Below are 16,518 nucleotides of genomic sequence, written 5' to 3'. Positions count from 1 at the left end.
GGAGTGTGTGTGTGTGTGTGTGTGTGTGTGTGTGTGTGTGTGTGTGTGTGTGTGTGTGTGTGTGTATGCGTGAATGCACTAGTACTGGGACTTGAACTCAGGGTCTGGGTGCTATCCTTTAGCTTTTTCACTCAAAGCTGACTACCACTTGAGCCATCCATTGCCAGCATTGTGCTGGTTATTTGGAGAGAAACGTCTTAATGGACTTTCTTGCCCAGGCTGATTTTGAACCATGATCTTCAGCCTCCTGAATAGCCAGGACTATAGGTATGAGCCACTGATGCCTGGCTCCCCCAGGGATTTTGATATATAAGCAGATTAGGTAATCAATATCTTCAGATCCCCTGGAATGTAAAAATTAGCTGTTCAGGGCTGGTATCCATGTCCTAGCTTCTGAGAACAATGGGACAACTGAGAGGCCTGTGTCAACTCCAAGTGATCAATAGTAGTACTGGGAGAGAGCAGAGCTATGTTCTAGACAAGTAGGAAACGTTTCGTGATTAGCAGTGTCTACCATGTCTACTGGGGGTTAGTGTCATGTAAAGATGGCCTGGGGAAATGACTCTTTCTTCATGTATTTTTCACTTACAGTTAAAAACTTCTTCAGAGTCAGTTTCAAAAATGGATCCCAAAGTCAGACCCACTCACTACAAGCCAATGACACCTTCAACAAACAACAGTGGCTCAACTGTATCCGTCAAGCCAAAGAAACAGTGCTATGTGCTGCTGGGCATGCTGGAGGGCCTGACTCCGAGGGATCATTCCTCAGTCCCACCACGGGAAGCAGGGAGCCCCAAGGTGAAACAAAACTTGAGCAGATGGACCAATCAGGCAGTGAGTCGGACTGTAGTATGGACACGAGTGAGGTCAGCCTTGACTGTGAGCGAATGGAACAGACAGACTCTTCCTGCGGGAACAGCAGGCCTGTGGAAAGCAACGTCTGACAGAAGGGTGTGACCTTCCTAGAAGTAGACCTGTGTCTTACCTGTACAGTATTTGCATTCCACACATGGAACAGTTTGGAGAAGCACTTTTTCATACTTTTGTGACTGTTGGCTTGGTCTCTTGTATCTCTGTACCTTTGTCCCTAGTACTGTAATTGCCAATCAATCGGTGTCAACTGAAATCAGAGGCAGCCATTACCCTGTACTGTATTTCACAGGTGTCTGGATGAATGGAGAGGTACTAGGACAAGTTACTTTTCAGTTGTCCTGCTAGATTTTTTTGAAGTAGAAAGAAAAGAATCTCTAAACTACTGTCTTGGCTAGATTGCTTGAAGAGCCCATCTTCCACACTTCTCTAGTGAGTTGTAGTCCTTCACATGGCAGCTGCATGCCTGGAATGTAGAAGGCCTAGCAAACCAGGGTATCAGAATGATAGTTGAGGGAGAGCCAGGAAAGTCCAACCCTTCAGTGAATGTGGCTCTGTGGTATTCAACAAGAAAGCAGGAAACATCGCTGGAGATTCTAAAGGCTTAATTTTGTAAAGATGGAAACATTGAACCTTGGCAACTTCATCCAGTGCAGGTTTGATGCAGATAGGGCCTAGAAAAAGCAGCTGCGACCTCTGAGTCTTGAACTGAAGCACACATGGCCTCAGGAGGGGTTAAGCATGGTCAGTGCTTACCAGAGAGTGCTGCTTCTAGTCTCCAACATCACACTAGAACCCTGAGGGCCTGGGGAAACCTGCCAGAAAAACAAGGTCTACATTGTTTTGTTTCACTTGCTTAGGCCACTCAATTTATAGTGTGGTGAAAGCAACAGGAAAAGAGACTGTGACTGCATTAGTGACTCTGCTTACAAACATATAAGGAGTTGGGCAAGATGGTTGCACACCTGTAATCCCAGCACTTGAGAGGCAGAAGGATCAAAAGTTCAAAGCCAATGGCTCAAGTGGTAGAGTGCTAGCCTTGAGCTGAAGAGCTTAGGGACAACACCCAGGCCCAGAGTTCAAGGCCCAGGACTGACTGACAAAAAAAAAAAAAAAAAAAAGTTCAAAGCCAAACTGGGCTACTAAGCAAGATCTTGTCTCAAAACAATAAGCTGGTGGCTGGCTCATGCTTGTATTCGAAGCTACTCAGGAAGCTAAGATCTGAAGGATCACAGTTCAAAGCCAACCCAGGCAGAAAAATCTGTGAGATTGTATCTCAAATTAACCAGAAAAATGCTGGACTGGAGGTGTGTGACTCAAGTTGCAGAACATGAGCCATGAGCAAGGAAGCCAACTGAGAGTTAAGGCCTTGAGTTCAGGCCCCAGTACTGGCACACACACACACACACACACACACACACACACACACACACACACAACAAAAATGCACAGCAACATGAAAATTCATGAAAGGAAAGGTTACAGAGAAGCACTTCATCCAGGCTTTCTGTGGGAAACATTAAAAGAGAAAATCATGGGATCAATCCTGTGAAAGACCAGAGCTTAGGATTTATTGCTTTGCTGTTGGACTATCCGTTTGTATCTCTAGTTCTATGCTGTAATCAGAAACATAATTACATTCTCCCAAGGCCAATGCCATTTAATTCTGATTAATTAAGATCAGTCAGTCAAACTGACAGCCTTGATTTACAGAGCAAGGGAAGTGCAGACCTTAAAAAGAAGGCTAACAAAATACATGGAAAAGCTCCCTGCAAGTGTAAATATTTAGGATGTCCTATGCAAAATTATCCCCACACCAGCACTAGTAGTAGTAATTCTAAATTATTGCCAAAAAGTTTGTTTTGTAATATTCTGTGTCTTTCAAGTTTACAGAAAAGCAACATATACAATGGTGTCATTTTATTATGTACATATATCATGTGCACTCAAAGATGCTGTGTGACAAGATTTATCAAGATAGAAACAAGGTATATTGCATTATTATTTTTCAAAAACAAAAAATATGGTAAATTTTACCCTGTCCAGCATCTTTCTGTATTTATCAATTTAAACATGGTGAATCTTTTCTAATACAAGTTTATTTAAAACTGCTTTGTTTCTCAAATTAATGATTTAGCAAGCATGAAGCTGCTGTAGACAGAAGCAGAGGAAGGCTGAGTAAAATCATTTGGTGATGGAGAACTAACTGAGTCCTCTTTGTAGAACCATCAGCCACTTCGTCAGACATTGAGTGGCCTTTGGGGAGAAAGTCAATGAATTTTTGATGAAATGTTTGTTTTTTTGTATAGTGGCCTTAAACTTTTCTGGAAGCATTTCAAATAAATTACACTTTAAAATGTTATCCTTTCTGCATGCAGTGTTGGCTCTGGCAAATTTCAGCAGTCTTCTTGAGGGACAGAGGTTTCTTAATGAAATATTTGCTTAGGGTTCCCAAGTACAAACTTACAATATGAAGAAAGTTGAAATAAATGCTTTGGCTAGGCATCTGTGACTTACACCTGTAATCTTAGCCACACAGGAGGGTAACCAGAGCAGAAAAGGCACAAGACTTAATATCTTCAAAGTGACCAGCAAAAAGCTAGGCTTATGCCTCAAATGGCAGAGTATAAGCCAGGTGAACAAACTGAGGGCTTGAGGCTCTGAATTTGAACCTTAGTATAAGGGAAAAAGAAAAGAATGAAAGAGAAAAGGGAAGGAAGAAAGGAAAGAAGGAAGGAAGGGAGGGAGGGAGAGAAAGGAAGGAAGGTAAAGAAATGCTTTGACTGGTTAAGAGTTGCAGAATTGGGCTGAGGAGGTGGCTTACTGGTACAGTGCTTGCCTTGCATGCATGAGGCCCTGGGTTCGATTCCTCAGCACCACATAAGCAAAAAAAGCTGGAAGTGGTGCTATGGTTCAAGTGGTAGAGTGCTAGCCTTGAGCTGAAAAGCTGAGGGACAGCATCTAGGCCCAGAGTTCAGGCCACATGACCAGAAAAAACAAAAAAGCTGCCAAACTTATATATCTAAAGCCTGTATTTTTTTTACCATTCTATATTCATTTACTTATTCAACTTTAATAACTTTATGCTGTGTACAGAATCAAGTGATGTCATAGTTGTTATAGAAAAGAAATGAGAGGGGGCTGGGAAGGTGGCTCAGTGGTAGAGTGTTTGCCTTGCATGCCAGAGGCCCTGGGTTCGATTCCTCAGCACCACATAAGCAAAAAGAAAAAAGCCGGAAGTGGCGCTGTGGCTCAAGTGGTAGAACGCTAGCCTTGAGCTGAAGAGCTGAGGGACAGTGCCCAGGCCCAGAGTTCAGGCCCCATGACCGGACCCCAAAACAAACAAACAAACAAACAAACAGAAAAGAAATGAGAGCTAGAAGTCTGGCTCATTGGTAGAGTATTAGTCTAGCAAGTGCAAGACCTTGACTTCAAACCCCAGTACCACCATAGGAAAAATAATTTTAAACTTGAATTTCACTGCTAATATAGGTGAGAGATAATGAACTTAAGAATAAATAAGAGAATGCAAGTTTCCCCTTGAATTTCTTACTGGAATTTCAGTCACTTGTTCATGAAAATGGTATTATTACTTCGCAGAAAGAGTAGTTCCTAGATTAAAAAACAAAGTTCTGAGCCAATTCTCAATTACACATTAGTACAATAAGGCTCATGGTTAATTTTATTTTTATAATAAGTCCCCAATGTTTTAACTTATTAATTCCCAGATTAGACAAGATAAATAAATAAAGTCCATATTTTTTCTCAAATACATACTTGATTCTTCCTTTTTGTCCTTCCTGTCCTTCAGTGCTACTCTGGATATGCCCTGTATCTTCCCTCACCACAGTTGAATTGGCTGTTGATACTAGCGGATGTATTGTTACCAGGATGTTAGAAATGCATTTGTACTGACATTTTATAAGTAACTGACAATGCTGAGGGTGAAATGTTTTTCTTCATTCTGTTCTGCAGATACTATTTTATGCACAACTAAATGGAATCCTTGCAGTTATGAGCAACAAAAAGAGCCACATGTAGCAATTTTGTGCAGAAGTAGTGTGTGGTTTTAGCTTTTAGGTTGTGGTCACCACAACTGACAGTTTTACTTTCCATTCCCAGCACAATCTCCAGCAGCTAAGAATTCAGATTCTTCACAACCACAGTCTTGTTTCAATATACATGGGTACAGGAAACTGTGACCTATCACCTTGGCAAACATTCTGCCAGATGTCCACTTTTTTACTTATTTTCTAAAAGTCTAAAGACTACCTGGGAATATATATATAATAAGGAGAATGGTCATACAATGTTACTCAGGTCAGGGCACCAGTCCATCCCCCTGAAATTCTGGAAATAGACCCTTTTCAATATGACTACAGTCCTGCCTTCTGCATCTAACAGAATACAGTTAGAAAGTTTTGGAGGAAATTAGAAAAGTATTCTCCAAACTCAAACCTGAAGATCATGAAAATACAAAACTTTACCCACTTGAGTTGAGCACACAGTGGGAAAAGATGACTCTTGACTGCAAATAAAGGATATTTTTGTAAACAGTTTGCTCATTGTACCCTATCTACTTTCTCGTGGAGTGGATGGCACATTAGTCTTCTAAGTAGATCTACTCAGACTGCTGGGGAATAGCAGTGAATTAGTAGTTGTGCATTCTGTCTTTGAGAGCTAATCATCTATTTCAGGATTATGGACATCTATTCAAAATAGCTTGTCCTGTTTATGTGGGGGGAGGGTGTCAAAATATGCCTTCACCTGGCACCAGTTGCTCACGCCTGTAATCCTAGCTACTCAGGAGGCTGAGATCTGAGGATCGAGGTTCAAAGCCAGCCTGGGCAGGAAAGTCCATGAGACTCTTATATCCAATAAAAGCCACTAGAAAAACAGAAGTGGCACTGTGGCTCCAGTGGTTGAGTGCTCACCTTGAGCTGAAGAGCACAGGGACAGCACCAAGCCCAGAGTTCAAGCCCCATAACCGACCAAAAAAAAAAAAGGTGCCTTCATGTCCATGCACAGTGTTATCTCAACTGGAATAGATTTCAGAATGTCAGGTGTTCTGTGTGCTGATATTGGAGCTCAAGGTTGGTGCTCTACCACTTGAGCCCAGCTACATTTCTGGCTCTTTACTGGTTAATTAGAGATAAGAGATAAGAGTTTCATAGACTTTTCTTCCTTGGTTGGCTTTGGATCACAACCCTCAGATGTCAGCCTCTTGAGAAGCTAGAATTACAGAAGTGAACCACTGGTGCCCAGCACAGGTGTTCCATTCACTGTATCTATTTCTGTATCTCCAGAATAAGACACCTTGATCCATTTCAAAAGTGAGATAGTGCTGGGCGCTGGTGGCTCACGCCTGTAATCCTAGCTACTCAGGAGACTGAGATCTGAGGATCGCGGTTCAAAGCCAGCCCGGGCAGGAAAATCCATGAAACTCTTATCTCCAATAAATCACCAGAGAACTGGAAGTGGCGCTGTAGTTCAAGTGGTAGAGTGCTAGCCTTGAGCTGAAGAGCTGAGGGACAGTGCTCAGGCCCAGAGTTCAAGCCCCACGACTGACAAAAAAAAAAAAAAAAGTGAGATAGTGTATGTGAAATCCTTAAAAACTGAAAAGCTCGCCAGGCACAAGAGGTTCACTGCCTGTTATCCTAGTTACTCAGGAGGTTCAAAGTCAGCTCAGGCAGGAAAGTCCATGAAACTCATCTCCAATTAACTACCAGAAAACTAAGTGGTACTGTGGCTCAAGTGGTAGAGTGCTAGCCTTGAGCTGAAGAGCTTAGGGGCAGCACCCAGGCCCAGAGTTCAAGCCCCATGACCGACAAAAACAAAACAACAAAAACCTAAAAAGCTAGTAGCTTTTGTTGTTAATCATTACTTTTGGTATATGGATTATGAAATTTCTCAAAAGGATGGCCTTTACAAGTTGTGGAATCAGCCTAAGAGGCTTATTAATGTATGAATAAAGAAAATGGGATATATATAAACATACTAAAATTTTTATTCAGCCATAAGTGAAGAATGAGATGATGATGCTTGCAGGAAAATGGATGGAACTGAAAATTATGTTAAATGAAGTAAGTCAGGCTCTGAAAGACAAATACATTTTTTGGGGGGGTGGCGTCCGGTCGTGGGGCCTGAACTCTGGGTCTGGGCGCTGTCCCTCAGCTCTTCAGCTCAAGGCTAGCGCTCTACCACTTGAGCCACAGCGCCACTTCCAGCTTTTTCTCTTTTTGTTTATGTGGTGTTGGGGAATCGAACCCAGGGCCTCAGGCATGCAAGGCAAGCGCTCTACCACTGAGCCACCTTCCCAGCCCCAAGACAAATACATTTTATTACTTGTATGAAGTGTTGAGTTTTCATACATTCATGTAACATTCTTTGACTATAGTTGTCCCCCTTATCCCCTTCCATATCCTTTTACTTTCATATCTCTCCCTTTTCCCCCAAATCTATATATGAGAGAAAATGTGATCACCACTGATTGTTCTTGTAATTAGAGCATCACTCACTATTCTTATTCAGAGAAGATGGCCTCTTCTTTAGGTTTTTTTTTTTTTTGGTCAGTCAGGGATTTGAACTCTGGGCCTGAGCACTGTCCCTCAGCTCTTCGGCTCAAGACTAATGCTCTACCACTTGAGCTACAACACCATTTCTGGTTTTCTGGTGGTTTATTAGAGATAAGAGTTTCATGGATTTTCCTGCCTAGGCTAGCTTTGAACCACGATCCTTTGATCTCAGCCTCCTGAGTAGCTAGGATTACAGGCATGAGCCACCGGCACCGGCTTTTCTTTAGCTTTTTTTATGACATTAAGTTTAGTTGAATGCTTATTCTTCAGTAATTTATCTGGAGAAGATAATATTAACTCATAGGATTTCTGGGAGGAGTAAATGTGCCAATATGAGCAAAGTATGTAAAGGGTGCTAAATCAGCTATTGGTGTGTACAAATATACTCTCCAATTCATTCATCCAGGCTTCTTTGTCATCTCTGTGGAATTCATCAGTGGGCTTTCTTGACTGTAGTTTCTGGTTTCATTTGGCCAAATGCTAGTGCTATCATAATAGTAATTAAATATATGTGTAGACATCACCATTATTGTGGCCATTCAATCAACTGCTTTCCATTTTCAGATATTGTGGTTCAAAGTTTTTTGGAATCACCAAAGATGAATTGTGTGTTTCTGTTTCTTGTTATTGTAATAGATTATTTAAGTAAGATAAATGAAAGTATGGTGTCTTTTTTGTTTTGGTTTTTTTTTTGGGGGGGGGGTTGGGTGGTCCTGGGGCTTGAACTCTGAGCTGGGCACTGTCCCTCAGCTCTTCAGCTAAAGGTTAGTGCTCAACCACTTGAGCCACAGCGCCACTTCCAGCTTTTTCTATTTATGTGGTGCTGAGGAATTGAACCCAGGGCCTCATGTATATGAGGTAAGCACTCTACCACTGAGCTACCTTCCAAGCCCCGAAAGTATGTTTTCTTAAAAATAAAAATTGTTGTAAAGGTGATGTACAGAAGGGTTACAGTTACATAAGTCAGATATCAAGCACATTTCTTTTTTCTTTTTCCTTCTTTTTTTTTTTTTTTGTTGTTATTGACTTTAACTCTGGGCTCTGTCCCTGAGCTCTTCAGCTCAAGGCGAGTGCTCAATTGCTTGAGCCACAGTGCCACTTCTGGTTTTCTAGTGGTTTATTGGAGATGAGAATCTCACAGACTTTATTGCCTTGGCTGGCTTTCAATCCTGATCCTCAAATTTCAGCCTCCTGAGTAGCTAGGATTACAGGCGTGAGCCACCAGCACCCAGCAAGCACATTTCTTTTTGAACAGTGCCACCTCTTCCATAAGTGAAAATACCTTTCAAAAACAAAGGCAAAATACTTTCTGAAGTTTGACTTCATCACTAGAAGACCTCCACTATACGAAAGGTTATAAGGACCCTCTTTGGACAGAAGAAAATGATACCATTGAGTCCACACAACAGAATTCAGAACACTTAAAATTGTGAATGGACTGAAAGGGTGTTTCAAGTGGCAGAATACCAGCTGTGAGCAAAAAGGCCAAGCAAGAGCAAAAGGAAGGCCCTGAGTTCAAGCCCTGATATTAGCATATAATACACACACACACACACACACACAAACACACACACAATGCAACTGTGGAAAAAAGAAAATTTTTTGCTAAAATAATCTTTTCTTATTATTACATAAATCTCCTTTTAAAATAATTGGTTCTAGCTATGATGGAATAATAGAAACCAGACTTACCCTCATGACTGAAATAACAACAAAAACAAAAGGTAAGAAACTATGGTTTAGAAGACACTGGACATAAATCACTGAACCATAGGGACCTTGAGAAAGGGGAAACAGCTGAAATACGCACTGAAGCTGTTCCAGCCTATAACTGAGAGGGTTTGGGAGCACTTGCTCAGAAGTGTGCCTAAGCTGGGCCCGTGGTTTCCCTAAGTAGACTCCTTAGTTGGAACTTGAGAGTTCATGGAGATGAATGTAGCTGAAATTTATGACACAAAGCACAATGTTGATCCGCTTTGCATTGATGTGACCAAAAAAAAACAAAAAACAGATAAACAACTTGAAGGAAAGCAGTCCGTGGGTGTTTGACCCAATTGCTTTTGGGCCTATGGCAAGGCAGTTCGTCATGGCAACAACACGTGTTGGAGGAAAGCTATTCACCTCATGGAAGCCAGGAAAATGGTTGGGGGAACAGAGAACAAGAACCAGAACAAGAACAGTCTGGGGCAAAATATAATTTTCAAAGGCAAGTCCCCACAATCTGCTTCCTTCAGCAAAGCCCTGTCTCCTAAAGTTTCCATGACTTCCCAATAGCATTAAGTTATAAATCCATAAATGGCCAGGTGCCAGGGGTTCACATCTATAAGCCTAGCTAATCAGGAGGCTGAGATTTGAGGCTCACAGTTCAAAGTCAACCTGGTCAGGAAAGTCTGTGAGACTCATCTCCAATTTATCAGGGAAAACTCCAGAAGTGTCACTGTGGCTCAAGTGGTAGAACACTAGCCTTGAGGACAAAGAAGCTCAGGGACAGTGCTCAGGCCTAGAGTTCAAGCCCTAGGACTGTCAAAAGTAAATAATTAAATAAATAAAAATCCATAAGTGTATTCATCCCTTCATGACGTCACAGCCTTCCTGATCCTATCAGCTCCCAAAATCCCTCTGAACATAGGTGCCTTGGTGACCAAGCCTTCAACACGTGAACTTTTAGGAGCTACTTGGTAGTACATGCTTATAATCCCAGCTACTCAGGAGGTGAAGACAGGAAGATTGCCACTTCCAGGCCAACCCAGACAAGATGTTATCTCAGAAACAAGGTACAAACAAATGAGCTGGGAGCATATCTCATATGATAAAGCATTTGCCTTAACAAGTTCTAGACCTTGGGTTTAATGCCTAATATTGAAGGGGTAAAAGAGTAACTTCATTTCAGAAAGAAACAACCTCTGAGATCTACAAAGAGTTCCCCTGAGCCAGACAGCAGAGGTTCATCCCTGCAATCTAGCTCTCAGGAGCCTGAGGTCCTGAGAGCTGCAGTTCAAAGCCAACCTAAGCAGAAAATTCTGAAATATTCCATCTCTACAAAAATCAGCAAAAAGCAGAGCTAGCTTGAGTGTAAAGAGGGTCAGGGGCAGTGCCCAGGCCCTGAGTTCGAACCCCAGCAAAAAAAAAAAAAAAGAATGAAAGAAAAAGCAGAGATAGAAGTATAGCTCAAGGGCTGGGAAGGTGGCTCAGTGGTAGAGCGCTTGCCTTGTATGCATGAGGCCCTGGGTTTGATTCCTCAGCACCACATAAGCAAAAACGAAAAAAGCTGGAAGAGGCGCTGTGGCTCAAGTGGTAGAGTGCTAGCCTTGAGCTGAAGAGCTGAGGGACAGCGCCCAGGCCCAGAGTTCAGGCCCCACAACTGGGCCCCCCCCCAAAAAAAAGAAGTATAGCTCAAGTGGTAGAGCACCAACTGAGCAGTCAAGCTGAGCAAGAGTACCAGGCACTGAATTCAAACTTCAGTAACAAGAAACAAAAGTAAGGGGCCTATCATGTATTCATAGATGAATGTATACATGAGCTGGGGGAAAACCACTGAAATTGATCAGAGGGGACTCACACAGTGCTAGAATTAGTGTCTATGCCAACAAACCAAACTAGAAGAGTACAGCCAAAGAGTATTGCATAAGTTGGACAGCAGGTTCTAGTTTCAGCAATGCAGGAAAAATATCCCTAAACACTACTGTTGTTCTACCTAACACCTTATCAAATAGTTTCCAAATAACTTCCCTGTACAGTATTGTTCAAGAATATTTATAGGAGCTGGGTGCCAGTGGCTTATGCCTGTAATCCTAGCTACTCAGAAGGCTGAGAACTGAGATTATGGTTCAAAGCAAGCCTGGGCAGGAAAGTCTATGTGACTCTTATCTCCAATAAAATACTCAAAAAGAGTCACAAGTGGAGGTGTGTCTCAAGTGTTATAGAGCACTAGCCTTGAGCACAAAGAAGCTCAGAACATGAGTTCAAGCCCAAGGACTGACTATGTGTATACATATATTCATAGGAATACAAAAATATCCAGTAAAACCTACAGTGCCTACAAACCTGGAAGGCAAAGTATATATTTTTAAAAGAAAGTCAAACTGATTTATTAGCAGATGAAGGCATTACAATAGTTAAAACTGTTTTCTATTTTAATGTTAAATGAAGATATTACCCACATGAAAAAAAGACTTTTACATGTGAAAACTACTATGAGTGAGATGAAAAATGTACGGTGTGAGTTCAAGAGCAGATTAGACACTGCAGAAGTAAATGTTAGTGGAATGCCTGCAATGTAAACTATCAAAACATGGAAGACAATTTTAAAAAATGAAAACAGTATCTTTTTTTGGGGGGGTCCGGTCATGGGGCCTGAACTCTGGGCCTGGGCTCTGTCCCTCAGCTCTTCAGCTCAAAGCTAGCGCTCTACCACTTGAGCCACAGCGCCACTTCCGGCTTTTTTCTTTTTGCTTATGTGGTGCTGAGAAATCGAACCCAGGGCCTCATGCATTGTAAGGCAAGCGCTCTACCACTGAGCCACCTTCCCAGCCCCTGAAAACAGTATCTTGAGCCATGGAACAATACACCAGAAACTGAAGTTTCCAGAAGAGTAAGAAGAATGGGAAGGTAGAAATATTTTTTTTAAGTGGTAGAGTATTAGCCTTAAGCAAAAAAGACAAGTAAGAGCAGGAGTCCCTCAGTTTAAGCCCCAGAACTGGCACCAAAGAATGAAAAAGAGAAAGAAAGAAGAAAGAAAATTAGAAAGAAAAAGTAAGTGTTAGTGTCTCTAGTTCTAGCAGCATCAGTGGAATGCTGCCTAACTAACTGGAAGTGTTGCAATCAGAAAACCCTGCCCCAGCTATGTGCTATCATTAGCATTCAGCTGTGCACTCAGAGTAGTTCCCACCTCTAGCTCCCTCACTATAAAAATGCCCCTGAACAAAGGACAGATGCCATTTCTCCCTCTCCTGTGAGAGAATTGGCCTTATCATCCCCTGCTGACAATAAACTCCTTTTGCTGTATATGACTGTGTCTGTGTGGTCTTCTGGAATTGGTACTTTCATTAGTGCTATTTCCCTGGTTATTTTCCTCTTCACCTTCGGGGAATCTGAGCTGCCCCAGGGGCCTTGTGCCCATCTCAGGTCCACCCAGATAACCACCAAGGCAAATTTCTCCTGACTGAGCACTATTCCTGCATCTACCAGAGACTGATACATTCTTCCCAGGGGAGTGACTGTTCAGGGCTTGGAGTTCACAAGGGAAAAAGCTTGGTACCAGGTTCTTAATCCTTCCTAAGAGGCCTAGGCTGCTGGCCAGTTGCTATATCCAACAATTGCATGGTGACAACCCTTCTTGTTGCTTCCCTTAGTGTTTGGGACCCAGCAATTGTAGGTGATAACCCTTCTTGCTGCCTGATTCCTCTTTAATTGGCCAGAGATCCTCTAGGGATGCCCATGGAAGCTCTAGCACCAACTCTGTGCACTCACCATGGGAGGGGCCTAGTCTAAAATTCCTCAAGAGGGGCTGGGAAGGTGGCTCAGTGGTAGAGCGCTTGCCTTGCATGCCTGAGGCCCTGGGTTCGATTCCTCAGCACCACATAAGCAAAAAGAAAAAAGCCGGAAGTGGCGCTGTGGCTCTAGTGGTAGAGCGCTAGCCTTGAGCTGAAGAGCTGAGGGACAGCGCCCAGGCCCAGAGTTCAGAGTTCAGGTCCCACGACCAGACCCAAAAAACAAAACAAAACAAAATAAAATTCCTCAAGATTCTCCTCTAGACTGTCTTTAACACAACCTATAGGCTTTTAAACTTCTGCCTGATCTTAAGCCTCATAAGTTTATGTGCTTAAATAATCAAATTTGGCCCCAATATTCACTGAACAATGAGTCTATGTGGTGGTCCCTTCATGGATCATTGGACCCCAATATTTTACAGGACCTATAATCTCTACAAGCTCTCAGACAAGTAAAAGAAAATCATCTATGTAGAGTTTCCCCCCTCTCTCTCCCTCTTTTCCTCTCTCTCTCCCTCCCTCTATCTCTCTCTGTCTCTCTCTGACTCTCTGCCTGTGCCCTGGAAAAGCTGAGGCCCAGGCTGGGTCCCAGGGACCCCCTCTAGGTTCCCTCTAGCCATTCGGGCTTAAAATTCTCTTAGCTAAAACCACCTGTCTCTCACTCTTCCTTTTTTTCTAAGCCTTTTCAACTTTTCCTCTAGTAACTACATTCCTCACCTATGTAGTCAGTAAACTATCTATCCTCTTTAAGCAAAACTTCCCTGTGCCTGCCTACCTACCTGTGTGGCTGACACAGGGCATGGTGGGTATAAGACTTTAAAGGGGAAGTGGCGCTGTGGCTCAAGTGCTATAGCGCTCACCTTGAGCTGAAGGGCTCAGGGACAGCACCCAAGCCCAGAGTTCAAGCCCCATGACCGACAAAAAAAAAAGAAGAAGAAAAAAAAGACTTTAAAGGTACAGCAATTTTGTTTGTCTTGTAAATGCAGTGACAACAAGCTAAGAGCCCAGTTTCACTCTGGGCCCCTTCACTATAACCCACTCCAGTTTCTTGTAGTTTTTGTCATCTGAAAGACCACTAAAGCCAATTACTTACTGTTCTACACCTTTTACTTCTTTTTATGTTCAGTTTCACAAGTTCAGTTTTCAGTTCCACCTCACCAGCCTCTGTCATTGCAACTGCTAGCCTTCCTCTCAGCCAGCCTCCAGCCCTGCAGGACACCATACCTCCCAGCAAGTCACCAACACAGCCTCTGTGCTCAGTGATCACTCTGGGTGGAGCCTCTACCTTCCTCAATTCTTTAAAACTAAAACCTAATGCCTTGTATGTCTCTCCCCCATGGTACAACCCCTGCTTTCACTACATATGATGTTGGTATATGTGGAGGGGAAGGGAAAAAACAAATTGTTAAAACAGGGATACAGGAGGACCCATTGCAAAAATGGGATGTACAAGTCGTTATGTCGAAAAACAAATTTTACAACTTTGGTGGGGGGGGGGACGAGGGGAGGGGAGGATATGAAGGAATGGTAAGGTGAAACTAAGCAGGAGGCTACAATGCTTGTTAAGAAATGTGCTCATTATCTTACCCATGTAATTGTAACCCCTCTGTACAATATTTTCACAATAAAAATATACTTTAAAAAAAAAACTAAAACCTAAAACTAACACCTTCAAAAAGCAAAGGTCACATGGCGGGTTTTTTGGCAGTCTCCACTTCCCCCAAGCTTAGTCCTTCTTTACCTCTCTAAGTGTCTAAAAGTTAAATTATAATGTTCTCATTACCAAAATTGTTTTAAAGGTTTTCTGTTCTTGTTATCAATGTCTGTTTAATCATGGAAATTCTGCCAAATTGTTTAATTTCAACAAAAGGTCCTGGCCTAATATTTTGTTTGGTGGTGTGTTTTTTCCTGCATTAACCCTATGGTTCTATCATACACTGGGCAAAAATGTATTTTGCCACTGGGATTCCAGAAAACTTATGGCCAATTTTCATTTTTGTTTTTTTAGAAATTTGCTTTATTTGATTTTATTTTTTATTATCTTTTAAGTAGTTATGCAAAGGAGTTGCCATTTAACAAAGCAGTTTATGAATACAATGTATCTTGACCAGTGTCACCCCTTCCAACATTCTCAACCATCCCCTTTCCCAGCCACTTCCCTCATTCTTTTTTGTTGTTGTTGTTGGTGGTGGTAGTCATGGATCCTGAACTCTGGGCCTGGGCGCTGTCCCTCGGCTCCTCAGCTCAAGGTTAGCACCCTACCACTGGAGCCATAGTGCCACTTTGAGCTTTTTCTGCTTATGTGGTGATGAGGAATCAAACCCAGGGCCTCATGCACTCAAGGCAAGCACTCTACCACTGAGCCACCTTCCCAGCCCCCAATTTTCTTTTTTTTAAAACCTAAGTATACCTTAAAATTTCTGTGTACAAGTGTGTGTGGGTGTATGTATAAACATGTTCAAAGTAATCTCACTGTAATATATTAAAAACTGTCACACCATACCATGTGTGTCTCTGTGATCATGTCCTGGCTCCTGGCTCCTGGCTCTTCTCCAGTCATCATGGCGTCACAATTCAGCTCTCTATTGATGCTGTATTGGCTTGTTGGTATTGTTTTTGTTATTTCTTTCCTCTTTAGCATGTTTTCTAGCTGTGTTATATGTATTTGCATGCTTCAGGCCTTTGTAACAACTGGCTGCCTGCAGCCTGTTAACTGAATAATAAAGACTCCAGCCAGGAGCTGATGGCTCACACCTGTAATCCTAGCTACTCAAGAGGCTGAGATCTGAGGATCAAAGCCAGCTCCGGCAGAAAAGTCTGTGAGACTCTTATCTCCAATAAAGCACTAGAAAACCAGAAGTGGTGCTGTGGCTCAAGCGGTAGAGCGCTCGCCTTAAGCTGAAGAGTGCAGGAATAGTGCCCAAGCCCAGAGTTCAAGCCCCATGACCAAAAAAAAAAAAGACTTAAATATTCTATATATTAAAAAAAACCCTGTCATCATGGTGTAAAAATTATTTGCTTTATGACTGCAACTGTAACTAGTATAAACTTTGTGTTAAAGAAATTATCAAGTGTGCTGCTTATTTAAAAAATCTTTATCAGTGGAAGCTGTAATATGAGACTAAAATTTAGCAAACTGCTCAAACTCTACAGCCTATTTGTAGAGTCACAGTTAATTGCCTTGGGACTATTCTGAAGTAATCTGGCTCCACAGGCCAAAGGAAAAGAGGACAGTTTTAAACTCAAACCACAAAGAAACTCATCAGATTTGGGTGCAAACAAGTGTGTCTGATAGTTATAACATTATACTAAAAATATTCTTTGAGTTCAAAGGTTTTAAGAGTTAATCCAAAACACAAATTTTAAAAAAAAAGTAAAAAATGTAAAAAAAAAGTCAATAAAAAAAGCCTTTGAAAAAAAATTGAAAAAGCAGAAAATGGTTTCCTCTGAATAAGAGAGGGTTTGGAAAGTAAAAATTTCTTACAAACCCCAAAAGGTTTGTGTATGTAGCAGATAGTATATGTCTTAAAAGATAGAGCTTATGAATAAAGTTGGTATGTTGACTGTGATTAGAGTTGATTAAG

The 16,518-nt window shown here is 42.0% G+C and overlaps 1 protein-coding gene across 3 annotated transcripts in view; it reads left to right on the top strand.

Moving 5' to 3' along the window:
* The window catches only part of Arhgef3 (Rho guanine nucleotide exchange factor (GEF) 3), a 332,874-nt gene extending 331,317 nt beyond the window's left edge, over positions 1 to 1,557 (top strand). For all 3 annotated transcript variants that reach the window (XM_013030784.1, XM_013030785.1, XM_013030786.1), the window contains one exon: positions 592 to 1,557. In XM_013030784.1, the coding sequence (XP_012886238.1) occupies positions 592 to 944 (353 nt within the window). In that variant the 3' untranslated portion in view covers positions 945 to 1,557. The remainder of the gene's footprint in view (positions 1 to 591) is intronic.
* The last annotated feature ends 14,961 nt before the right edge of the window (positions 1,558 to 16,518 follow it).

This window comes from Dipodomys ordii, unplaced genomic scaffold (genome assembly GCF_000151885.1).
Source record: "Dipodomys ordii isolate 6190 unplaced genomic scaffold, Dord_2.0 Scaffold132, whole genome shotgun sequence".
NCBI classification, from domain to species: domain Eukaryota; kingdom Metazoa; phylum Chordata; class Mammalia; order Rodentia; family Heteromyidae; genus Dipodomys; species Dipodomys ordii.
The sequence above is the reverse complement of the archived record's forward strand: the minus strand, read 5'-3'. Positions and strand labels throughout refer to the sequence as shown.